Source organism: Oryctolagus cuniculus, chromosome 5 (genome assembly GCF_964237555.1).
Source record: "Oryctolagus cuniculus chromosome 5, mOryCun1.1, whole genome shotgun sequence".
Taxonomy (NCBI): Eukaryota; Metazoa; Chordata; class Mammalia; order Lagomorpha; family Leporidae; genus Oryctolagus; species Oryctolagus cuniculus.
This window is the reverse complement of record NC_091436.1, coordinates 61976935-62004025: the sequence shown is the minus strand read 5'-3', so window position 1 is coordinate 62004025 and position 27091 is coordinate 61976935. Positions and strand designations below refer to the sequence as shown.

At 46.5% G+C, this 27091-nt stretch overlaps 1 protein-coding gene across 4 annotated transcripts in view; it reads right to left on the bottom strand.

Annotated features, from left to right (window-relative positions):
* Positions 1-945: 945 nt before the first annotated feature.
* Positions 946-27091, bottom strand: part of PPIL6 (peptidylprolyl isomerase like 6) — a 38463-nt gene continuing 12317 nt past the window's right edge. For all 4 annotated transcript variants that reach the window (XM_002714890.5, XM_008263357.4, XM_008263356.4 and 1 more), the window contains 3 exons: positions 20447-20503; positions 9352-9487; positions 946-3915 (listed from right to left, as the gene is read on the bottom strand). In XM_002714890.5, coding sequence (XP_002714936.1) covers positions 3804-3915; positions 9352-9487; positions 20447-20503 — 305 coding nt within the window. In that variant the 3' untranslated portion in view covers positions 946-3803. The remainder of the gene's footprint in view (positions 3916-9351; positions 9488-20446; positions 20504-27091) is intronic.

Below are 27091 nucleotides of genomic sequence, written 5' to 3'. Positions count from 1 at the left end.
AGGATATATCTTTGAATTAGATCAGTCAATGGAATGTTAATACAGTGTTAGTAAGAATGACTAAAACTCAGAATAGCAGGAACTTGATGTTTCTTGAAATGCTGCTGCTGTTAATTATTTTTTAAAAAACATTTTATTTATTTATTTGAGAGGTAGAAATACAGACAATGAAAAAGAGAGAGATTTTCCATCTACTGGTTCACTTCCCAAATGACTGCAACTGCTGGAACTGGGCCAATTTGAAGTCAGGAACTAGGAGCTTCTTTCGGGTCTTGCAAGCAGATGCAGGGACCCAAAGACGTGGGCCATCCTCCACTGCTTTCCCAGGCCACAGCAGAGAGCTGGATCAGAAGAGGAGCAGCTGGGACTAGAACTGGTGCCCATATGGGATGCCGGTGCTGCAGGCAGAGGATTAACCAAGTGAGCCACTGCACCGGCCCCTGCTGTTAATGATATTCTGTCAGTGGCAAAGGTTCTTTTTTTATTTTTTTCTTTTTTGTGTGTGGGGAAACACTTCAGAAAGAAATTAATTTTTATGGAATATCTGCTACGCACTGAGCATCACTAGAAGAGTCTTCACCTGTGGTTTCAATCGTCAAAAAACACTGTGATAGATGGACCCCCATTTCACTAATGAAAATGAAACCCAACAGTAAATGAAGGTATAGGTATTGACTTTATAAATTCACTCAAGAAACTTCCTAAAGTTTTGAAGCCAGAAGGAACCTCATAATTTATGTACTTCATTATTTTCAACAAATGAGGACAGTGAAGGGTTAAGATTTCAGACCATCACATTACTGGATAAATGATTCTAAAACAAATATGCCCAATTTGAAAGAAATGTAAAAACTCAGAAAGTCTAGTTTCATTCAACCATTGCATTCACTAATAAATAACTTTCTGCACTTGGGGCAAACAAAGTCCTTAAACAGAAATTCAGGCTTTTTTTAAATATATAAGATTTGTTTATTTTATTTGAAGGCAGAATTACACAGAGGACAGACCAAGAAGGAGAGGGAGATTCCATCTACTGGTTTACTCACTAAATGGCTGCAATGACCAAGATGAAGCCAGACTCAAGTTTGGAGCCAGGAGCTTCTTCCACTTGGGTGTGGGGGCCCAAGCACTTGGACCACCTTCTGCTGCTTTCTCAGGCTCATTAGCAGGGATCTGGATCAGAATTGGAGCAGCTGAGGCTCAAACCACACTTATACGGAATGCTGGTGTTGGAGGTGTTGTTGGTGTTGGCTGCTACACACAACACCAGTCCTGAAATAGAATTTTCAATGTCTACCTTAAGTCTCCCCAAACAGGAAACATGTTTAGCTACCAAACTCCCTTATTCACACGGCCTAGCTTAAGATCCAGCATATGTGCCTGATTTTGCCCTGTGAGTGATTAGGGCAAGGTTAGTCACATGACTAACTTTTGTATAAGTCATCACAATGCCCTTAGTCTCGTATTTATAGACTTGGAAAACGCTAGAACCCCTTCTGTTTAATTAAATCAATCTTTCAATTTGGTTCAAGTCTTACATTTAGAGTTCACTGGAAGATGCTTTTGAGTCCTTTCTAACAATGTTTCCTCTAGTGCCAGTTACATGCAGAAGTCATGCTGACACAGAAGCATCCCTACAGGCACTTTTACGTGGTGGTAGGAAGGACCACTGCAGAAACAGACCTGTGACTGAAGTGTCCACAGCCTGGAAGTGGGAAGTTAGAACCCAGGGACCGTGAACTCCTCATCCTTGAGCAGACTGGCAGAGTTTCACCTTTGCTGCTGAACTCACAAGCAAAGGGGGCAGGAGTGAGCTTCTTGCAGCCATACAAATACCCCGGTTCCTTCACAGTATCCAAGAAAACGCTTAATGCCGCGAACCTACAGGTTCACCCCAGGAAGCACCACGCCGCGGCTCGTTACTGCAGGACCACCATCGCTTGTCGTCCGTTTTCTCCAGGATTCCTGCAAAGCATTCATTTCCATCCACTGACTGCTCTACTAGTTGGTGAGAGTCTTGGTGGCAAGCCCAGCTCCCTTCTTCTGGGATGTCCCCAGGGTGAGCTGATGAACCCAGACAACAGCCCTGGGAGAGAGCCTTCTGGAGACTTGGAGTAAGGCAGCCTGAGTTCTCAAGTTGCCCAGAGCTCTATAGACAGAGGAAGAGGAGACACCGTCACTTCAGTGCTCCCCAAATCTTGGCTGTCTATCTGGGTCACTGGAGAGCTTCTGAAAACTACAAGTTCCGAGGCCATCCTCAGAAGGTTATCCATGCATCAGTAATTCATTGAGCATGTAAACTACTGAGCTCACACTGAGCATCCCGGGCCCAGCCTTCAGGTGCTTTCCACACATGGATTCACCGAACCTTCACAACACCCTGGTGTGGTAAGTAGCACTCCTTTCTGGGCGAGGAAACAGAGGACAGAGACTTTCTGGGTGTTGGGAAAGTTCTGTCTTCACTGTGGTATGGATGAGATCAATCTCCTGGTGATGAAATGGCCTCATACATGCACTGGACCGAGGTCAACTGCCTGGGTTTGATGACCGCTCTACAGCTGTACAAGATGTAACCGTGGTGGAGACTGGGTGAAGGGTGCATGGGATGGCTCTGCACTATTCTTACAGCTTCCTGGGAATCTATAATTGTTTCAAAATAAAAAGTAAAAAAGAAAATCATATGCTTACCTTTGGCAGAGCCTAAGTCAACCAGAGGCCTGTCTCCTTTAAGACTGGCTGAAAGAGGCCATTCTCGGAAGATGAAACCCCGCACCTCTGGCAAGAGAAACCCAGGGTGTGGGCAGAGCAGGGACACGGGGTAGTGGTGGCAGCAGGAGCCGAGCAAGGTCACCAGGAACGGCCAAGCTAAGCACTTCGCTTGCTACACCAACAGGGCTAGAACTTCCACCTTGCAGTGATTCCCAAATGAGTAGAGCCTTGCTGTCTAAGAACCACCAGAGAGAGGGCTAACCCAGCACAAAAACCCTGTCCCAAGCCAAGGACTGAGTAGGTCAAGGACAGGGTCCAGGAGTCTGTCTTTAAAAAGCTCCCCAGGTGGCATGGGTTACAAAACCTTAGATTAAGGGGCAGCTGATAAAACTGGACCTTCAGTAACATCACAAGGGTCAGACACCCTGGGGACCACGACGCACACCCTTGTTATATGGATGGTTTGGCTGAGACATGGATCACGTTTGTGTCATTAAAACATCCAAAGTGTATATCCCCTTTCTGAACGCTTTGTTTAACAATGAAGTATTACACTGAGTTATTTTTTCTACTGACTCACTCCATTTGATTATTTACCAGATTTCTCAGGGAAATGTACAAACAAACAACAGAATTCCATTACAAACGTTTGAGGATTCAAAGACCACTAGGTACGCTGCGAGATGAAGAATGTGTGTGGCGACAAGTAACAGGCTAACCAGGCGCAATAGGAACAGCACAAGCCCAGAGCTGGCGTCTGCCCCTGCGGATACCTGCTGGCCTCTCTGCAGCTCTCCTGACCTTTCCTCTCCTGCTGCGCCAGCCGCTCTCGGCTCAACCCTGCAGAGAGGGAAGACAGCACCACTGGCACTCCAGGCTGAAAAGGAGGCTGCGAAATCGAGTATTTCACTTCTGCGGCCTCTATGGTGGAGGCAGGAGAGGAAACGGGGCAGGGCTGCGTGTGAGGCAGGCCAACCTGCAGTGTCTGCCGCAGCTTTCAAATTAAATTCTATCAAGTGCTGTTTAATTAGATCTAGAAACAGTTGATTAGATACAGAGTAGCAGGTTACCCTAGAAAACAGGGGTGGGTGGGATCAGGTATAAAGATCTCCACTGTCCATAATGGTACACAGGTATATCGGTCTTTCATTCTGTGTTGGAACCAATTCTAGTTGTTTAAGAACTTCCGTTCCTTCGATCAGTTGCCTACACAGGAGAGAGGGAGGAGAAATGCAGTTAGTTGTTAGGTTTCCATATTTAGCTCACGTTCCCGACAGCAGCCCTACAGCCAACCACAGCCAAGGCTATTTCCTACACATGAAATTGACATCAGTCACAGTATCTCAACTGGCTCCCAGTGTTTTGTGCTGCACCCACAAGCAGCACCCCACCCAGACTGCCGTCCCCTTCCGCTGAGAGGCTGCCCTGCCGCAGCAGCTCCTGGCCGGCTGCCCACACCTGCTCTGGCACTGCCTGCAGCCCTCCTCATGCAGCGTGATCCCTGAGATACCAATCAGACGTCACCTCCCCACTAAAACACTCCCGTGATTTCCCATGATCCTCTGAGAAAGACCAGAAATCCTGACCGTGGCCTACTAGGGCCTGCACTGCTGGCCTGCTTGCCACAGGCACTGTCCTGCTCTCTCCCCCAGCCAGCCCAGCTTCCAGTGCGGAGTCCTGTGCTCCCTTCCCGCCACAGCGGTCCCCTTTGCTCTTGCCTTCAACCCCACCCAGTCTGCCTGGTCTTCGCCAGCCCCTCGGCCAGTTTCCATTTGCTCAGGATTGAAATCTTACATTTATTTGCATCCTCCTTTGATTCATTTCTGATTCTCCATGGAGGTAGGGATCAAACATTTGCCCAGTGCTCAACCCAGTGCCTGGCGTGTCCCAGGCACTCACTGAGAGCAGGAACAAGTGGCAGTTCTAAGCCATGCCAGTTTGCAGCTCTGCACACTCGGCTGGCCATGAGCCAGAACTCCCTGAGGCATGGAGCTAGACTTCTGAGGAGTCTCTCAATTAAAAGAGGACAGCACGGGCAGAGAGTCAGGTCCAGAACAGGACCGATGCCTACACCTGGGCGGAGGAACTTGGGGGAGGGAGAGGGGGAGGGGGAGGGGGAGGGGGAGGGTGCAGTTCCCATCTCATGGACCTCTGAAAGGGCATGGTGAGCACTAATACCCCAGCCCTCCTTTTGTCTCTGGACTCTGCTTTTGCCATCCTGACCAAAAATGATGACACAGGGTGCTGTGGCTTCAGTGTCCCCTCCGAAATTCCCACTGTGCTGGTCCTGAGAGGTGATGAATGCCATTAGGGTGGGGGTGGGCTCCCGACGCAAGGCTGAGTTCCAGGACCCTCTGCCTCCTGCTCGTTCTTGCTCTCTTCGTGTGCTCGCCTGCCTTGTGATGGCCCTGCCAGGTTACGATGCAGCAAGAAGGCCCTCACCACCAGGTGCCAGCACCGTGCCCTGGCACTTCCCTGCCTCCAGACGCAGGGACCAAATACATTCCCACTGTTTATGAATCAGCCAGTCTACGGTATTCTGTTGTAGCAACATAGAAGGGATGCAGACACAGGGCCATGTAGAGCACGTTCTGAGGATGAAGAGCAGAGGACAAATGGGCAGCTTCGTTTCTGGCCAAAGAAGGCTACAAAGCCCAGCCTCCAAGTGGGTCTCGTCACACCGACTGAGCACTTGGTGTGTGCCTTTCTCCAGTGTGACGGGCGTTAGGGTCCAGGATGAATGAGACTCAGTCCCTGCTTTAACTTGTTCACAAAATACCAGAGAGGACCAAGAAGCCATTTGCTTTCGGTAACCAGGGAGGTTTCTGATCTAAGCCTTCAGCAGGATTTCGGCATGCCAAAGGCAGGCGGAAAGAAACAAGATAAGCAAAGGCTGAGAGAGATGGTCTGGCTGCAGCTCAGCCACCAGTCTACAGACTGCTTCCAAGTGTACATCTCCAGTCCTGACCCAGCTTGGATGTCTGCCTCCTGGGACACTGTCAGCTAGCGATTCTGCAGGTGTCTTAATCTAAAGCGTACAGCACAATGCGTCCAGCCTGAACTCCCAACCTTCCCTCTTCCTCCCTGGATTCTCTGTTTCGGCAAATAGTATAAACCATGCACTCAGTTTCCAAGTCCTAGGAGTCACTCCTGATCTGAACTGCCCAGAATGGTAGTCACTAGCCACATGTAGCTGTCTGAATTTAATTAGAAAATACAGTTCTTCTGTTGCACTAGCTTCAAGCAGTCAATGGCCAGGTGTAGGCTGTGACTGCCATACTGGACAGTGCAGATCATAGGACATTTCCATTACCACAGAAAGTTCTTTGGGCCAGCACTGCTCTGCACCGCTGCCATGCCCTCAGCCTCAGCACCCACACAGTTGTCAAGTCCCATGAATCTAACTTCTCAGTACTGCTTGGATTTGTCTGTTGATAGCTGGCTTGTCTGTATGCCAGTGCCTTAGAGCAGGACATCACTTATGGCATTTATGGTCATTTATTTATGTTATAGCCAGAGCTTCTTACCTGGCATCTCTGCTTTCATTTTCATCCTCCGCCAAGTCACTCCTTACTTCTGCTAAAGAGGTTTTTTTGTTTCCCAAAAAATGAGAAGCTGGTCCCATTGCTCACAATTTAAAATTCTTCCCTGACCTGCCATCACCTTCGGTGAGGTTCATGTTCAGCAACGTGGCACCCACGGCCCTGGACACGGCCCCTGGCTGTCCCCCACTCTCTCCGTTCCCCCCTGGGCACCAAGCTCCAGGGGGCCCAGATGACGTGTAGCTAAGATGCTCTCCTTTCCTCCTGGCTGTGACCTCCAGCCTTCCCCGTCTCTCTGATTTCCACTTAGCACGTCCTCCTCTGCTCATCATCTTGTGACTATTTCCATGACACCCCTCCTCCCCCAGCAAGGGCCCTTAAAGTGAAATTAGTTTCCCCTGCCATTGTCCCCAGCATCAACCCCCTTCCACCGAGGGCAGGTTGTGAATTAGGACCTCACAGACTAGTATTTTATCTTCTTTCTGTGTGAGACCACTGAGCCAGGCCATGCTCTGTGGATTGCTGCGGCATCTCCTGAAAGGCATTCCCAGTGTCAGCCACCTGAAGAAGGGACAGGTTCACGTGCCAGAAATCAGGGCTTGCAAAAAGGGCCTCTCTCAGAGAGGTGAGGGGACTCCTGTAGCTTCCAGGAGCTCGGAGGTGACAGGGAAGCAGCAGCCCTGCAACTGGGAAGGAAGGGATCCCTGGAGGAGAAACGTCTACGTGAACAGGTTATCCAGGTGCCTACGGTGTTATTTCCTCCAGCTTCTCCCTTGGTGTTCAGTGAGGTCTTGTTTAAATATTCCAGCTCTGCCTCAACTGTGATTTGGAGATTGAAGGGATAAACTGAAATCATAGCTGGGCCAGACAATAAAAGGGATACAGTGCCTCCCTGAGGCTAGAGCGGTGATGACAGTAAAATCTAAGAGATTTCCTCAAGGGGAAGGTCAATCATGGAGACTGGGAATCGCCAAAAAAGACCAAGTTCCCTGCACTCCACTGCCAGCCTGCAGGGAGCTGCGTTCAGCTTACTAAAGGGGTTGGGGTGTTTTCTGATCCCCTTCTGCTGTATCCCCAGAGTACCCTGGACAGACATAGCCCTGTCACACTGTCCTGTACTTGCTGGCTTTTTAAAAATCTGTCTTTCCTTATACTTTAAGTTCCCTGAAGAACAGGAATTGTGCTTTGTCTTTCTTTCCAGTGCTCAGCGCCCCTCCCCAGCTGGCACACCGCGGCTGCCTAATAAAATTCTGGTTGGATGAATCCGGAAGATCACAGAGGTGGAGGCTGGAGACGCCATGCGGGGCCAGCAAGGGAAGGACGGGGAGTGCAGCTCCAGACTTCAGGCTGTCGCCTCTGGGCCTGGGAGCCTGGGGGTGCTGATGCAGACAGTCAAGTGCTAGAGCAGCCCTGTCTGTGTTTGAGACCGGCGCCTTTAGCTAAGATACACGGGGTCACCGACAGCTGCCAGAAGACAGATATCAGTACGATGACAGAGAGATTTACATGAGCCAAGTAAAGTGGGGATTATTTGGATTTAAAACTAATTCACGAATGCATTTTCAAAATCAAATACAGTTTACTTAGGGCCAGGAGAAACTGAAGAAATGCATTCTTTTTGGTTATGCAGCTATTAATGTAAAGTCGTTTCTTCAAAGATATTGGGAGGAAAATATGCTTTCTACTGTTTTCAACCTGGACATATCACAGAAAGGAACACAATGAAGAATTACTGTTAAAGTTAATACTTCATGAGCTGACTTGTCAGAAACTATCCCTGTGGAGTGCCTGGAATAATCTAATAGCTATTCAGGAAAAAAAATCTAATGTTTCTTCATTTCAGGGAAGAAAAATTAACTCCACCTCCTATTCTCTTTAGCAATCAAAGGTGAAAAGCACTGTAGTTATGAAAAATATATACCTCTCCCACTTTAGGTCCACATACCTATGTGCACCTAATAATATTCTAATGTTAATTATTATTTGGGATATTTTCATATTTTAAATTGTTCAGCAAAAAAAAAGTTACATATAAGTTGGACAGTTTTCATCTATCTCTTCACAATGTTCATGGGCTGTTACTTAAATGGCTTTCTTTCCTAACCTACATGTATAAATATATCCACATTCTTAAGCATGAAGGTGTAATTTGTAGTAATTAAGAAATTTTTTTTGACAGGCAGAGTTAGACAGTGAGAGAGAGAGAGAGAGAGACAGAGAGAGAGAGAAAGGTCTTCCTTCCATTGGTTCACCCCCCAAATGGCCGCTATGGCCAGCATGCTGCACTGATCCGAAGCCAGGAGCCATGTGCTTCCTCCTCGTCTCCCATGTGGGTGCAGGGTCCAGGGACTTGGGCCATCCTCCACTGCCTTCCCAGGCCACAGCAGAGAGCTGGACTGGAAGAGGAGCAACCGGGACAGAATCCGGCACCCCAACCGGGACTAGAACCTGGGGTGCCAGCGCCGCAGACGGAGGATTAGCCTAGTGAGCCGCGGTGCCGGCCAAGTCGTTAAAAATTGATAATATCCTTGAGGCTGAGGATAACTATATAGATGGAGGGTTAGATGGTTGCATGCATAAACTGAGAAACAGAACATTATCATGGCTGGGCCTCACTGATTTCTATGTTTTGTTTTATTTACTAAAGAGGCAGAGAGAGACAGAAGGAGAGTTCACATTCACTGGTCTACTTTCCAAATGCATGCAATTTCCCTCTAGGTGGAGCCAAAGCCAGGAGCCAGGCACTAAATCCAGTTTCCGCCACATGGGGGAGGGGGGTCAGGAAGCGTCACTTGGGCTATCATGCTGCCTCCCAAGATCTGAATTAGCAGGAAGCTGAAGTCAAGAACAGAGCTGGGTATGGAGCCCAGGCACGCTGAGATGCCATGGCTGGCTTACCACTGGGCCGGACATTTGCCCCTGGCTTCTGTGTTCTTAGAGAGAGCAAGAGGCTTTATGAAATATTTATTTCTAAGTATGCTTATCTATATATTACTCTTTCTTTTAGGCCCTATCTTTAGCTATTCATCTACTATATACAATACTTCCCCAAGTCTTTAGAAGAGTATTTTCATATCTGTGACTGTTACAAGGTACATACCCAAAAGCCACATATTTTCTGTCCAGGTAGGGGGTTGCTTGCAGTGTGATGTAGAACTGCGACCCATTGCTGTGACGGCCTTTGTTGACCATTCCAAGAACGCCCCTTTTATCATGAGGGATTGAAAAGTTTTCGTCTAGGAAAGACAACAATCAGGTCACTAAACTACTGCTAGCTCAACTGAATGTAACATATAAGGAACAAACAGAAGTCTCAATAATAATCTCAATCATCTAGACCAATATATTCCAAAGTGTAAATATTCTATAAATTCTATTTGTTTCATATGCTTTGTAGACACTCAAATGGACTGGTAAAAAAAATTTTTTTTTTTTTGACAGGCAGAGTGGACAGTGAGAGAGAGAGACAGAGAGAAAGGTCTTCCTTTGCCGTTGGTTCACCCTCCTATGGCCGCCGCGGCCGGCGCGCTGCGGCCGGCGCACCGCGCTGATCCGATCCGATGGCAGGAGCCAGGAGCCAGGAGCCAGGTGCTTTTCCTGGTCTCCCATGGGGTGCAGGGCCCAAGCACCTGGGCCAAACTCCACTGCACTCCCTGGCCACAGCAGAGAGCTGGCCTGGAAGAGGGGCAACCGGGACAGAATCCGGCGCCACGACCGGGACTAGAACCCGGTGTGCCGGCGCCGCTAGGCGGAGGATTAGCCTAGTGAGCCGTGGCGCCGGCCTGGTAAAAATTTTTTTAATGAATGCTTTTTTTAAAGTGAAATTTCTTTGTTGTTACTGTATATGTACCCAGAAAGATATAACTTACAGTTTGGCATTTTGGTTTGTTATTTTCATTTAGTATGTTTTATATATATATTTACAAACCACTCCTATATATATATATATACACACACATATATATACATATATATATATATATGTTGTGTGGGCTTTTTCTAAAGTAACAAAATTGTAACAAAATTGTGTGTGGGCTTTTTCTAAAGTTCAGTTTTCCTTGTCCAAATTTTATATTCTCCGAATAAATGTTTTTCACAAATGTTAAAAAAAAAAAGATATTTTTAAATCTTAGAAGCTATTTGAATGATAGCTCCAGTTTATCTTTACCAGAGCTAAAAACAAGTATGCTGAGAAAATTAATCATGTAAAAGGAAGCATACACTTTGAGAACAAAGGGCTGCACATGCTCTTGTGCTGTTAGGCAGTGGCATTTCATTCCAATGACTACGTGGTCATTATGAACACCTCCTCCAAGAAGCCTTCTGTGCACACGACTCCATCTTACACACGGCTCTCTGACAGGCCATACAGTACCCTATGAAGCTGTTGGGTTACAAGGTGCTTCCTTCCTGTGTGGGAAGGCAGGGACTCTGTCACTGAAGCTTTACTTGTAGGCACACATATGGCCCTAAATGTTGATGATGAAAGGAAATTAACGTATGTTTATTTTTAGTGACCTACAAGTAAATTTTAACCTCAAATCTTATATACATAGACCAAGATTTTGTGGGGAGCAATACTTTTTTAGGGTAAAGTTAACAAGTAGAAGAATTGTAGGGTGGTTAGCAATGGCTACCATTTTTCAGGAAATATCAGCCCCAGCACTGCCTTGAGTTCATTTATGAGAAAGAAGTAAAAGATGAGAAATTCAATAAAAGTTTCCATCTGGGACAGTAACCATCTGGGACTAACTGGGAGATATAAATATTAACTGTTAAGATTTTATTAAACTGCATTTGCTGACTGTTCTTATTAAGTTTGAAAACAAAGCAATTAAGCCATATTGGCGGTAGTGACTTGCAGGTTGTTAACTTGCAAACTGAATAAAAGACTTCTAAAAGCTCATGAAATGCAAACTAAGGCATTTCTGTAGAAATGAATCCATCTGATTACCTCAGGGCTCCACAATCACTTCAGTGGACTCTACAAACAGCCACTGATTTTACAGAAAATAACATGGGATAGAAATCTGCTCCTGGCTGGCGCCACGGCTCACTAGGCTAATCCTCCACCTGCGGCACTGACACTCCTCCAGGTTCTAGTCCCGGAGTGCCTGCCCTGTCTCTCTGCCTGGTCTTTGATCTGCCCCTCCTTACACTCTCCATCCTCCAATGCATCTTCCTCCCTCCTCCCTCCTTATGGTTTAAAGCATCAAAAGCTACAATTTTTTTTTTTTTTTTTTTTTACAGGCAGAGTGGACCTAGAGAGAGAGAGACAGAGAGAAAGGTCTTCCTTTGCCGTTGGTTCACCCTCCAATGGCCGCCGCAGCCGGTGCTCTGCGCTGATCCGATGGCAGGAGCCAGGTGCTTCTCCTGGTCTCCCATGGGGTGCAGGGCCCAAGCACCTGGGCCATCCTCCACTGCACTCCCTGGCCACAGCAGAGAGCTGGCCTGAAAGAGGGGTAACCGGGACAGAATCTGGTGCCCCGACCGGGACTAGAACTCAGGGTGCCGGCGCCGCTAGGCGGAGGATTGGCCTATTGAGCCGCGGTGCTGGCTAAAAGCTACAAATTTTTAAAAAATTATTTACTGGGGGCTGGCGCTGTGGCACAGTGGGTTAAAGCCCTGGCCTGAAGTGCTGGCATCCCTTCTGGGTGCCAGTTCTAGTCCTGGCTGCTCCTTTTCCGATCCAGCTCTCTGCTATGGCCTGGGAAAGCAGTGGAAAATGGTCTAAGTCCTTGGGCCCCTGCACCCATGTGGAAGACCCGGAAGAAGCTCCTGGCTCTTGGCTTCAGATTGGCGTAGCCCCAGCCGTTGCAGCCATCTGGGGAGTGAATCAGCAGATGAAAGATCTCTCTCTCTCTCTCTGCCTCTACCTCTCTCTGTAACTCTTTCAAATAAATAAAATCAATCTAAAAAATCATTTACTGATATGAAGTTCCTTGTTTTTTTCCAAATATAAATAGTAAATGGTGGGCATGTTTCATTTATCACTTCAAACACTAAATTAAGTTATTCACACTCCTTGATAGGAAGCTGTATCCTGTGGCAGTGTGCAGCACTGTTGAAGGGAGTGAGTCACATTAAGGTTATTTAAATAGGATGAAGCCCATGGAGATGGATTTTTATCTTCTCTGGTGAGCAGTGAGACCAAACAGTATACACCTCTGATTTGACCCAGTTTCTTCTGAGTTTCTGCCAGTGATAAAATATGTGTGGGAACCACCCACCCATAAAACAAGAAGAAATTTGCCCAAGTAGAAAGAAAGGCTATTTACTTAGAACTTCAAACGTTATGATTAGGGGGCCAGCGCTGTGGTGTAGTGGGTAAAGCACCGCCTGTGATGTCGGCATGCCATATGAGTGCCAGTTCAAGTCCGAACTTCTACACTTGATCCAGCTTCCTGCTAATGCTCCTGGAAAAAGCAGGAAGATGGCCCAAGTGCTTGGGCCCCTGCCACCCATGTGGGAGACCCAGAGGAAGCTCCTGGATCCTGGTTTTGGACCCAGCTCCAGCAATTGCAGTCAACTGGGGAGTGAACCAGTAGATGGAAGATCTCTCCCTGTCTCCCCCCTCTAAACTCTGCCTTTCATATGAATAAATAAATCTTAAAGTTATGATTCAAATGAAAGCAAAGTCAAGTTTTAAAAAATGTTTAACCAGCTTATAAAATAGTCATCAAATTAAATTATGTTATTTATTTCATTAAAAATATATTTATTGGGGCTGGCACTGTGGCATAGTATGTTAAGCTTCTGCCTGCGGTGCCAGCATCCCATCTTGGTACCAGTTCACATCCAAGCTGCTCCTCTTCTGATCCAGCTCTCTGCTAATGGCCTGGGAAAGCAGCAGAAGATGGCCCAAGTGCTTCAGCCCCTGCACTTGTGTGGGAGACCCAGAAGGAGCTCCTGGTTCCTGGTTTAGACCTGCTCAGCTCTGGACTTTGCAGCCATTTGGGGAGTGAACCAGTGGATGGAAGACCTGTGTGTGTATGTGTGTGTGTGTGTGTGTCTGTAACTGTGCCTCTCAAATAAATAAATCTTCTAAAATATATACTTATTGGGTCTGACACCTACAGTGCCATATCCCATATGGGCACTGGTTCAAGATCCAGCTGCTTCACTTCTGATCTCACTCTCTGCTAGGGCATGGGAAAGCAGTAGAAGATGGCCCAAGGACTCTGCACCCACGTGGGAGACCTGGAACAAGCTCCCAGCTCCTGGCTTTGGATGGGTGCAGCTCCAGCTGTTACGGCCATCTGGGGATTGAACCAGTGGCATTACAGGCTAATCTTTCTATTCAAAATTCTTGATATGCCTTTTAAAGTCTCTTTAATCTTCAGGTTCTATTTCCATCCCTGTCTTTTCCTTATGCAAGGATACCTCAAAAACCTCTTGGAAGATGCATACCGTGAAAAAACTATGCATGGATTTCAAAATATTTTGCACCAAAATAAACTTTTAAAAAATGTGTTTATTTGAAAAGCAGAGTTACACAGACAGAGAAAGATCTTCCATCTGCTGGTTCACTCCCCAAATGGCTGCAACAGCTGGAACTGGGCCAAAGCCAAAGCCAGGTGCCTGGAACTCCATCCGGGTCTCCCATATGAGTGGCAGCGGACCAAACACTTGGGCCATCTTCCACTGCTTTCCCAGGCACATTAGCAGGGAGTTGGATGGGAAGTGGAGCAGCTGGAACTTGAACTGGAGTTCATATGGGATACCAGCATCACAGACAGTTAACAGGCTGTACCACAAAGCCACCCCCTAGTTCCATTTACATGAATTTTTAAAAGTACACCTACATGGGGCTGCCATTGTGGTACAGAGGGTTAAGCCACAGACTGCAGCACCAGCATCCCATACGGCTGCTGGTTCGAGCCCCGACTGTTCCACTTCTGATCCAGCTCCTGCTAATGCACCTGAGAAAGCAGCAGAGGATGGCTCAAGTGATTGGGCCCCTACACCCACGTGGAAGACCCAGAAGAAGCTCCTGGCTCTTGGCTTCAGCCTGGCCCACTGCTGGCTGTTGTGGTCATCTGGGGAGTGAACCAGCAGATGGAAGATCTCTCTCTCTCTCTCTCTCTCTCTCTCTCTCTCTCTCTCTCTCCTTCTCTCACTCTGTAAATCTGCTTTCAAATAAATAAATAAAAATTTTTAAAAAATTACACATACTTCATATGTTCATGAACTTGAGCTACTGGATGCTAGAATTTCCCCTGGAGTTTCCTGATTGCATACACATAGTGCACCGGCCACTTGTCTGTCCTCTGTCCTTTCAGTTCTGCTAGAATATTGTTTCGCAATGCAAGTTTGTTTCAATCTGAGTGATACATTAGTGAACATTGAGCATTATGAAATTTACCCCTGCATGCACATTCCTGCAGTGGGGGGCTCTAGGTGAATGAAACTGCACCCACCTGCAGAGAGCCCCAAGAGCACAGCACCAGCTGCCTCCTGTGGTGTGAGGGGCCACCCCCACCCCCACCCCTGACTTCCTCCTCCCTCTTCCACCATTTCAAAGCCACTGGGAAACTGTCCTTCCCACACATATCTTCCCGAACTTCAAGTCTTTTCAAGGTCAAGTTCCATACTTATTACGGGATTTATATGTTTCTTCGCCACTTGACATATGTAAAACTATGCTATTGATGTTTTAGGTTACTATCTTGTTTTCTGATGTGTCACTTGGGATTTTCACCTCATTTTTGCCATAAACCCTAAGGATTTTTTGGTTTTGATTCTTTTTAGAGATATTTGATTGACAAACTTTTCATTTTTATTCAAAAGCAGAGAGAGAGAGAGAGAGAGAGAGAGAGAGAGAGAGAGAGAGAGATTCCATCTGTTGTTTCACTCCAAATGCCTGCAATAGCCAGAGATGGGCCAGGCAGAAGCCAGGAGCCAGGAACTCAATCCAGGTCTCCCATGTGGGTGGCAGGAACCCAAGTGGCTGAGCCATCATCTGCTGCCTCCCAGGAAGCACATGAGCAGGAAGCTGCATCGGAAGTAGAGTAGCTGGCACTACAACCACTCTGATATGGGACACAGGCATCACAAATGGCTACTTAACTGCTGTACTAGATGCCTGCCCCCAGCCATTAATGCTGCACCGTGCAGAGGTTTTTAGGAACACATGTCATGCTATAAGAGAACTGACTCTATTTCTTGCAAAGTGGCAGCTGGGCCCAGAAGCTTCCCCAGACTCATTTCCGTCCCATCCCCTGGGTGCTGCGGTCTTTCAGCAAAATGCTCAGAATCCCTGGTGGTCTCCACTTCTGTCACACTGACAGACACTGATGCAGCAAATGCCTAGATCCACTAGAACACTGGAGGCAGCAAAACGGTGCTGTTCTAATTCTGTCACTTCCTTCTCATTTATTAATTAAAATTCTTTTTTAAGATTTTTATTTATTTATTTAAAAGAGTTTTAGAGAGAGGAGGAGAGAGATCTTCCATCCACTAGTTCACTCCCCAGATGGCCACAATGGCCAGGCCAGGGCTGGGCCAGGCCAAAGCCAGGAGCCAGAAGCTTCACCCAGGTCTCCCATGTGGGTAGCAGGGACCCAAGCACTTGGGCCATCTTCCCCTGCTTTTCCCAGGCCATTAGCAGGGAGCTGAATTGAAAGTGGAGTAGCTGGGATACAAACCAGTGCCTATGTGGGATGCCAGCATCGCAGGTGGCAGCTTTACCCACTACTCCACAATGCCAACCCCTACGATTCTTTTTTTTAAGATTTACTTATTTGAAAGGCAGAGTTACAGAGAGGCAGAGGCAGAGGCAGAGAGAGAGAGGACTTCCATCCAATGGTTCACTCCCCAGTTGGCCGCAACGGCCAGAGCTAAGCCGATCCAAAAGCAGGAGCCAGGAGCTTCTTCTGGGTCTCCCACGTGGGTGCAGGGGCCCAAGGATCTGGGACATCTTCTACTGATTTCCTAGGCCATAGCAGAGAGCTGGATCAGAAGTGGGGCAGCTGGGGCTCAAACCAGTGCCCAAACTGGTGCCCATATGGGATGCTAGCACTGCAGGCAGCAGCCTTACCCGCTACGCCACAGCACCGGCCCCTAGAATTCTTGTATAAAGAGATGTTTCCTCTTATTTACAATTTGGTACAGTTCATATAGGAAAAGCAGGATAAATGCTTGATTCTTTGTGTTTGTCAATTTTCAAGATAATAATTTTTTCCTGTTATGCCTAGGAGGTAAACAATTAGGCTTTATTTCATAATATCATTATGAACTCAAGGATTTAAAGTACTTGTTCAGTTTCGATCAATGCAATTACTATTCCTTGTGAAGCTCAAATTACTCCATCTTTGTACAGTAAGTGCCTCTTCCAGTTGGCTCCCGAGGCCTTCTGATATGACCCTAGCAATCTCTAAGAGCATTCTTGCTGATGGAACACAGGGTTCCAGGCTCCTCTTGTACATTTCCTGCCTGAGATCTGGAGGTGGTCATTTCTCCCGGAAGCCCTGGTTTCTTTGAGTGAGAAGTGATTATTTCAAAAAAACAGTCGAAATGCTGGGGGTGCTCGTGGCTATTGGTCAGTTCTGTTTGTGGGCCTCCTCAGTGGACAGAGCTATATGTATAGAAAGGAACTCGTTGGATTTAAGGTGATATTTCCAATTCCCATTAGGGAATTATCAGCCTCAATTATATTTCATCAGTCTCTTCTTTCTTTCACATTGAAAAGTCCTGATTGGGCCAGTACCACAGCTCACTACGCTAATCCTCCGCCTGTGGCGCCGGCACCCCGGGTTCTAGTCCCAGTTGGGGTGCCAGATTCTGTCCCGGTTGCTCCTCTTCCAGTCCAGCTCTCTGCTGTGGCCCGGGAAGGCAGGGGAGGATGGCCCAAGTGCTTGAGCCCTGCACCCGCATGGGAGACCGGGAGGAAGCACCTGGCTCCTGGCTTCAGATCAGTGCAGCGTGCCGGCCGCAACACATCGGCTGCCGCAGCCATTTCGGGGGGTGAACCAATGGAAAAAGGAAGACCTTTCTCCTGACTCCTTCTCACTGTCTAACTCTGCCTGTCAAAAAAAAAAAAAGTCCTGATGGTAAATGACAAAGAAGATGATGGAATCAGAATCAGAGACTTACTCACTGACCTTACATTATGTCTACAACAATCTCAGAATAACAATCCTAATAATGTCATCATCAGTACAATTATTGAGAAGAGTTTCCTAATATTTTTGCACGTATTCTTCATTTTCTTCCATTTAAAAAAGACTATCTCCACTGCTCAAGCAGATAGTAATTGCCTTTTATGCTCTTAACCTTTGCCTCTTCATTGAATTTTAGTTCTCCAAGTGATTATGGGATTAATGCTCACCACCAGTCCTATGTCAAGGTCTCTTATAATCTGTTGTGTGAATGTCCTCAAGAAAGGGGTTGGCGCTGTGGTGTACTGGGCTAAGCCTCTGCCTGCAGCACTGGCATCACATATGGACACTGGTTCGAGTCCGGCTGTTCCTCTTCCAATCCAGCTCTCTGCTGTGGCCTGAAATAGCAGTAGATGATGGCCCAAGTCCTTGGGCCCCTGCACCCACGTGGGAGACCCAGAAGAAGCTCCTGGCTCCTGGCTTCGGATCAGCGCAGCTCTGCCCATTGTGGCCATCTGGGGAGTAAGCCAGTGGATGGAAGATCTCTCTCTGTCTCTCCCTCTCTGTTTGTAACTCTGCCTCTCAAATTAAATTAAATTAAGAAAAAGAATGAAAGTGCTCAGGAAGGGATTAGGTAACACTCTTCCCTGAAGTTTTGCATGCTGGTAGCTCTGCATGCCCTCTGTAATTCAAGGTCACTTTGGCTGGACAGAAAATCCTTATTTCACATTCATGATATGAGCATCATAAATAAATTACTCTTTTTCTTCTGGCATGTTGCTATCAGAGAATGTGGTAATCACCTAATTTTCTTTCCCTTATTAGTTACTCTTTTTTTTCTAAAGGTACAAATAATTTTTCCTTTTCCTCAATGCCTCTTAATGTTACTAAATTAGGTTTCAGTGTTGGTTGGTCTACTTCAATATTGCTGGGAACATGGTATGCTCTCTCAAGAAGTAGTTTCAATTTTTTATACTTATGTGAGGATTTTTATCTGAGGTATGAACATTTTTACTTGCGATATATAAATATTTTCACTCAAGGCATAGACATATACTTGAGGTATACATAGTAGTCAAGATCAATCAAACATCTAAGATATATAATTTAATAAATATAATTTCAGGTATTTCAGCATGATATTGTGTAACCCACACTTAAAATAGCATATAGAACATTAAATTCTTTTACATATTTCAGGGATGTTTTCTTTCATTACAGTTCTTAGCCTTCATTCTGCTCCTTTGCACTAATTTAGTTCCTCAGGGATACTTGTTGTCTTCCATATGCCACCTTTAATTTTTATCACTTGCTTGTAAATTCTTTTCATCTTTCCTCATTTCTGTTTTTAAAAAGCCCCGCCTTCCTGGGGCCAGTGTTGTGGTGCAGCGGATTAAGCTGCCACCAGCATCCCACACAGGCACTGCTTCAAGTTCTCCCTACTCCACTTCTGATCCAGCTCCCTGCTAACACATGTGGGAAAGCAGCAGCAGGTGGCTGACGTCCTTGCACCCACATGGGAGACCCAGATGTAGTTCCAGACACCTGGCTTTGGTCTGGCCCAGCCCAGTCTGTTGCAGACATTTGAGGAATGAACCAGCAGATGGAAGATCTCTCTCTCTCTCTATCTGTTGTGTTTTTTGCTCTTGTTATTTCTAGTTTCTTCATTTCCAAAATTGCTTTTCTTCAATTGCTAATTCATTCCTCAGTCTGTCACCTAATGGGAGTTTTTCTAATTGTGACTGAGTTCTTTCACGTCCTATATCATTTTCATATCGTTTTGCCTGTTTTGAGACAGCCTGTGACAGCTCTGATCTGTAGGCATGTCCCTCTAGCGTGGATTTGTTATCTAGAGTGATGTCACTCTGCTTTTTGACCCTTTTTATAACCCTGGAATTTTCATTGTTCATTTTTAAGTAAAGCTCATTTTCCTAAGTGTGTAGAAGGAGGTGTGGCTTTAGAAGGAGGGCAGATTTTCCAGTTTCACAGAGCTCCCTTTTGTGCTGTTTTCCTCTAGTGCTGGCTTGCTTTCTGAGATTTCCTGGCTCTGTTCCCACCCTTTTTTCATCTATTGTCCCTTTATCCTTTTACACTTCTGATTCCATTCCTGGCAGTTCTTCCACAGTTGAGCCTGCCCTGGGAGAGAGGCGGTCAGATCCGCTTTGAGAGCTCACAAGGGTTACATTGCTCTGCTCTTGTCAAACCTCACCTAGGTCCCCTCGCACTCCCCAATAAATGGCTATTCTCTGATTTGCGGGCCCACCACACGCCCTGCTTTCCTCACACAGATGCTGCTTCCAGATGGATCCATGGCTACTGCCTGCTTGTCCTCACCCCTGGGATTTTGGAATTCGTGTAGATACACAGTCATCTATTTTGTTGTGAATATTATCCAGGGTTTTCAGTTTTTCTATTATTTCATCTGTTTTTATGTTGGGCTTTGGGAAAAGTTAAAAGCTATGATGCTAATACTACCATTGTCTCAAAATCCCCCCAAGAGCAATATTAATAGAATGATGATAAGGTGCCAATTCCAAATAATAGCAGGGCAAGTTACAAGCCTTAAAATATAAATTCCCAGGACCAGTGTTGTGGCACAGCAGATAAAGCTGCTGCCTGGGGCACCAACATCCCATATGGGTGACAGCTGGAGTCCTGGCTGCTCTATTTCCGGTCCAGCTCCTTGCTAATGGCATGGGAAAAGCAGCATAAGATGACCCAAGTACTAGGGCCCCTGCCATCAATGTGGGAGATACAGAAGAAGTTCCTGGCTCCTGGCTTCAGCCTGGCCCAGCCCTAGCCATAGTGGGCATTTGGGGAGTAAACCAGCAGATGGAAGATCTCTGTCTCTCCTTCTCCCTCAAATACGTGAATATATAAAAATTCCATTGACACCACAATCCTCATTCAATGATTTATCCTAAAGAAATAATATGCTTTAGCAAATAGGAAAAAAAAATGTGTATACAAAATCATTCTCTCCTGGAGTGCCTTCCCTTCCCTAGTCTTCCCTCCCATTGCCCCAACACTCCCTTCTCTGGAGCTGTGAAACTAGGCAGGCCCCCTGAGTACTCAGCTGGCACAGTTCAGGATTACCTTCAAACACGGGTCCGTAAATCGACTCTCCGTCGTTTCCTCTTCCCGCAACTATATCTGAGAAACAGCAAGAAAGACCCATTAGAATTCTGAGACTGAAAAACAGAGTAGAGTAATGCGAGGGAAAAGATGACAGTTTCAGCCGGCGCCATGGCTCACTAGGCTAATCCTCCGCCTGTGGCACTGGCACCCCAGGTTCTAATCCCGGTTGGGGCACCGGATTCTGTCCTGGTTGCTCCTCTTCCAGTCCAGCTCTCTGCTGTGGCCCGGGAAGGCAGTGGAGGATGGCCCAAGTCCTTGGGCCCTGCACCCACATGGGAGACCAGGAGGAAGCACCTGGCTCCTGGCTTTGGATCAGCGCAGCACGCCGGCCGTGATGACCATTTGGGGGGTGAATCAACAGAAGGAAGACCTTTCTCTCTGTCTCTCTCTCACTGTCTAACTCTGCCTGTCAAAAAAAAAAAAAATGATACTTTCAATTATGATTCTCCATATGCCAGAGTAAGTTACCTATCTGTTCGATAGCTAAGCCATGGAATATGTCTATAAGGATTTCCCTCGTGTTTTCTAGGCCCTTTTCCTTTCATGATCCCATTTTGCCCCCCTCAGAATAACTGAGTTATGTCTAATGAAAAGGCAAAACCTTTAAAATGATGACGTATTAAATTATGATTATACACATGATTTTAGGGAAGCTTATTCATGTAAATTCTGTTTACTATACAAATTATCCCAGAGTCCACCTTGCTTTTCAGAAAAATGGAAAGATTAAACTGGAAGAGTTAAGTTTGGTTTAGAACATGAAGAAAAACAGGTGATCTAAAACAATTTCCTGTTTCAATTTTCATTCCTATATTTACCCTATGACATATTTACCCCATAAATGATAATATTTATTTATTTTCAAATATTTATTTATTTGAGAGATACAGTTACAGAGAGAGAGGCAGAGAGAGAGAGAGAAATTTTCCATTCACTGGTTCACTCCCCATATGGCCTCAACAGCCTGAGCTGAGCCGATCTGAAGTCAGGAGCTAGAAGCTTCTTCCAGGTCTCCCATGCAGGTACAGGAGCCCAAGCACTTGGCCCATCTTCTACTGCTTTTCCAGGCCACAGCTGGATTGGAAGCGGAGTAGCCGGGACTAGAACTGGTGCCGTGTGGGATTCTGGCACTGCAGGTGGATGCTTAGCCCACTACACCACAGTGCTGGCCCCGATAATATTTATTTACCCAGTATTTCTGAAATGGAACAACTTATAATGGAATGAGGTACGTTTTATAGGTGATTATACAACATGCATATTTTGGCTAATATCATGCTCCCTGCACAGTAAGACTCCATGCACAAGTCATAGCTAAACCCATCTACAGGCAGAAGGGAGGCAAGCCACTCCTGTGGCAGCGGCAGTCTCAGGTCCGCCCGCTGTGCCCAGCCTCCCCATTAGTCTCCTGGACTTCTCTGGCTCCCCGATCCACCCCTACCTGTAACACAGTGTTTCAGAATTTCTGCGGAAAGACTCTTATTTTCACTCAGTACAAGCAATTCATTAAAAAAAAATTATTTATTTGAAAGGCAGAATTTCACAGAGATAGGAAGAGACTGAGACAGAGAGATCTGAGATCTACTTTCAATCTGCTGGTTCACTCCCCAGATGAATGCAATGGCTGAAGTTGGGCCAGCCAGAATTCCATCTGGGTCTCCTAAGTGGGTGCAGGGGTCCAAGGACCTGCACTGTCTTGTGCTGCCCTCCCAAGCACATTAGCAACCAGGACTTGAACCAGGGCAATTATGGGATGCTGTCTTTGCAGGCAGTGGTTCAACCCACTGCTGCCACGCCGGCCTTACCTAGCATGTTCACTCTTCCAAGGGCTGCTGTCTATCACTGTGCAGCACCACATGCTTATGGAACACACCCTCTCATAGTCATCACTGTCACCATCATCACGCTCAGTGTAAGGATGACATAATAAAAGGTATTAAATTATATCTTGAGGGGCCAGAGCTGTGGTGTAGCAGGTAAAGCCGCTGCCTGCAACGCTGGCATCCTATATGGATGCTGGATCAAGTCCCGCTGCTCCTCTTCCAATCCACCTTCCTGCTAATGTGCCTGGGAAAGCAGTGAAAGATGGCCCAAGTGCCTGGGTCCCTGAACCCATGTGGGAGCCCCAGAAGAAGCTCCTGACTCCTGGCTTTGGTCTGGCCGAGCCCTGGCCATTGCAGCCACTTGGGGAGTGTACCAGTGGACGGAAGAGCTCTGTCTCTCGCTGTCTTTCCCTGTAACTGTGCCTTTCAAATAAATACAAATAAATCTTTTAAAAATAAATAGTAAATTATATCCTGAGAGACTGAGATATTTCTGAATGTAGAAGGCCTATGGGAAGTACAGAAGGGGAACCCAACCAAAGTGCTATAATACCTTCTTTAACTTTGTAGTTTTTTTTTTTACTTCAACTTTTTTTTTTTTTTTTTTTTTGACAGGCAGAGTGGACAGTGAGAGAGAGAGAGAGAGAGAGAGAGAGAGAGAGAGAAAGGTCTTCCTTTTCCGTTGGTTCACCCCGCAATGGCCGCTGCGGCCGGCACGCTGTGGCCGGCGCACCGCGCTGATCCGATGGCAGGAGCCAGGTGCTTCCTCCTGGTTTCCCATGTGGGTGCAGGGCCCAAGGACTTGTACCATCCTCCACTGCATTCATGGGCCACAGCAGAGAGCTGGACTGGAAGAGGAGCAACCAGGACAGAACTGGCGCCCCAACCGGGACTAGAACCGGGGTGCCGGCGCCACAGGCGGAGGATTAGCCTATTAAGGCGTGGCGCCGGCCTAATTTTGTAGTTTTTAAATAAAGAGAATGTACGTTTCCTGTTTAACTTTTCATTCATTCATTCATTCAACAAATACTGAGAACCTTACTATTTGCCAGGCACTATTCTAGAAGGTGGGATGCAACAGTGAACAAAATAGATAAAAATTTCTTCCCTCCTGGAATCTATCCTCTAATGAAGAGAAATACACAATAAATAAACACAGTAAAAAGTATGTAAGAGTATGTCCAGAGGAGAAAACTGCTATGAAGAGGGATAGGCACTATGGTGTAGCAGGTTTTGCCATTGCCTGTGACACTGCCCAGCATCTCCTAATGCGATGGTGTGAGAGCTGGCTGCTCCACTTCTAATCCAGCTTCCTGCTGATGGCCTGGGAAAGCAGAGGAAGATGGCCCAAGTGCCTGGGCCCCAGCACCCATGTGGGAGACCCAGATAAAGTTCCAGGTTCCCGGATTCAGCTTGGTCCAGCCTTAGCTGTTGTGACCATTTGGGGAGTAAACCAGTGGATGGAAGATGTCTGTCTCTCTCTCACAGTGTGTGTATGTGTGTGTGTTTCTTTCCTTTTCTCTGTAACTGTGCCTTTCAAAAGAAATATTTTTAAAAAACTATTATGCAGAGTAATACAACAAGGTAAGGTGATAGGAGAATACCAGGGGAGGGCTGAGAAGAGCTATGTTAAGAGGGCACAGCGGCAGATTGAGCCAGCATGGTCAGGAAGATCCTTACTGAAATGAACTCTGGGCAAAGATCAGAAACAGATACAGGGATGAAGCAAACAAATATTTGTGGGGATATCTGGGAGGAGTGTATCCAAGGCAAAACAAACAAAAAAGTCCTCAAAAAAATAAAGGATGACCCATGCCAGACGTGCCTAAGGAACAGCAAGGAGGCCAGTATGGGGCAGAGCGGGCGGAGGAAGATAGCAGGAGATGGGAAGTAGTAGAGGGCGTGCTGTGTAGACAGTGTAGAGTCTACTGGTTCCAAAGGCCAGAAGGAGCACACAGCCGCATCCTAAGGTATAGCTTGAAACCACGTTTAGCTCCTGTACCCAAAATGCTACTTGTGCCTATGGGAATTTGACATCTGAAGAAAGAGGACTGCTTCTAGAAGTTGGTACTTTCAATACACCACAATGTTGAATTCTCACCACATCCTGTGATATTGTGATAATATTCTAATTATCTCTACTTAAAAAAAAAAAAAACTGATTTACTTGAAAGGTAGATTTGAGGGGCCGGCGCTGTGGCGCAGTGGGTTAATGCCCTGGCCTGAAGTGCCAGTATCCCATATGGGTGCCAGTTCGAGTCCTGGCTGCACCTCTTCCAATCCAGCTCTCTGCTATGGCCTGGGAAAGCAGTGGAAGATGGCCCAAGTACTTGGGCTCCTGCACCCGCGTGGGAGACCCAGAAGAAGCTCCTGGCTCCTGGCTTTGGATCACAGCTCTGGCCATTGCAGTCATTTGAGGAGTGAACCATCGAATGGAAGACCTCTCTCCCTTTCTCTGTTTCTCTCTCTCTTTCTGCCTCTCCTCTTTCTATGTAACTACTCTGACTTTCAAATAAATAAATAAATCTTTTTTTTTTTTTTAAAAAAAGCAGATTTGAGAGAGAGAGAGAAAGAGACAGATCTTCCATCTGCTGGTTCATTCTCCAAATGGCTGCAATGGCCAGGGCTGGGCTGGGCTGGGCTGAAGGCAGGAGTCAGGAGCTTCATCCAGAGAGCCCATGTACTTAGGCCACTGCCTTCCCAGGCATATTAACAGAGAGCTGGATCAGAAGTGAGGCAGTAGAGACTTGAACTGTTGCCCATATGGGATGCTGGCATAGCAGGTGGCAGCTCAACCTGCTATGCCACAGCACCAGCCCCCATCCCCATTTTATGATAAAGAAACGGCTTCAAAGATGCTAAGTGGCCTATCCAGGTGGTCAAGTTTATTCCAGTATATGTCAGAGTTAGGATGTGAATCTAACAGTGAGATTTTAAAAATTAAAAATTCATTTTTATTTACTCAGAAGTCAGAGAATAAAACAAAGACTGACAGAGAGATCTGCCATCTGCTGGTTCACCTCACAAATGCCCACTATAGCCAGGGCTGAGCCAAACTGAAGCCAGGAGCCAGGAACTCCACCTGGGTCTCCCACGTGGTGGCAGGGACTCAACTACTTGAGCCCTCACCTGTTGCCTCTTAAGAGTATGCATTAGTGGCCGGCGCTGCGGCTCAATAGGCTAATCCTCCGCCTTGCGGCACCGGCACACCGGGTTCTAGTCCCGGTCGGGGCGCCAGATTCTGTCCCGGTTGCCCCTCTTCCAGGCCAGCTCTCTGCTGTGGCCAGGGAGTGCAGTGGAGGATGGCCCAAGTGCTTGGGCCCTGCACCCCATGGGAGACCAGGAGAAGCACCTGGCTCCTGGCTTTGGATCAGCGTGGTACACCAGCTGCAGCAGCCATTGGAGGGTGAACCAATGGCAAAGGAAGACCTTTCTCTCTGTCTCTCTCTTTCACTGTCCACTCTGCCTGTCAAAAAAAAAAAAAAAAGAGTATGCATTAGCAAGAAGAAAGAGAGTAGCAGAGCTGGGATTCGAACCAAGCACTTTGATATGGGAGGTAGGCATCTCAAGCAGCATCTTAAACACTCTAGCAAATGCTTGACCCTGACAATCTTATTTTTCTACCAAATTGATTTTACTTGGGCCAGTGCTGTGGCATAGCAGGTTAAGTCTCTGCCTGCAGCGCCAGCATCCCATATGGGTGTCAGTTCTGGTCCCGGCTGCTCCACTTCTGATCCAGCTGTCTTCTATGGCCTAGCAAGGCAGTAGAAGATGGCCCAAGACTTTGGGCCCCTGTACCCGTGTGGGAGACCAGAAGAAGCTCCTGGCTCCTGGTTTTGGATCAGCCCAGCTCCAGCAATTGAGGGCATTTGGGGAGTGAACCAGTGGATGTAATACCTCTCTGTTTCTACCTCTCTCTCTCTGTAACTCTACCTCTTAAATAATTAAGTAAAGTCTTTAAAAAAAATTTATTTCACCAATGCCTTACTGTCTCACCTGTGCACTTTACTATTGGGAAGGTTTACCTCAAATAAATATACACACACACACATATACACACATATATATACACACACACACATATATACACACACACATATACACACATATATACACACACACATACACACACATATATACACACTTACACACACACACACACAATAATGTGACCTACTTTCTCCAAATCTTGCTCAGGGGGTAGAGTGAGACAAGGATTAACCAAAAACCAGGACACAACACAGACCAGCACACGACTCAGCAATGAACTGAATATCAGGAGACCCTAATATTGGCCCCTTAGAGGATTGCTTTAAATTAGCAAAACATCTAAAACAATCTAAAGGCTCACCAATGGGGAATTAACAAAATTGGCATAGCAATACTACAAAAAACTAGGAAGACAAAGATTGTTTGTGTTTATTGACAGGAAAAAATAAATACCACATTTTAAGTGGAAAAACAGGAGGTGAGGTAATAGTACTTGTGAAAAGATCTCACTTCGGAGAAATGGTGAGAAAAATTGCTGCTTGGAAGTCTGTTTTCCCCCCTCATTGCCCTGAGAATGGTCCAAATGACAAAAAATGAAATTAAATATCAAAAGAAGTTTCTGTATATGTCAAGTTCAAGCAAATCTCCTTCCATATTAAGCCAGTTATTTTAAATTGCTGCCTTATTGCCCCCTATGGAGTATCTCCCAAAGAGCTCTAAAATGTAATTTTGTGGTACCGGCATTGTGGCATCATAGGTAAAGTTGCATCCCATATGGACACTGGTTCGA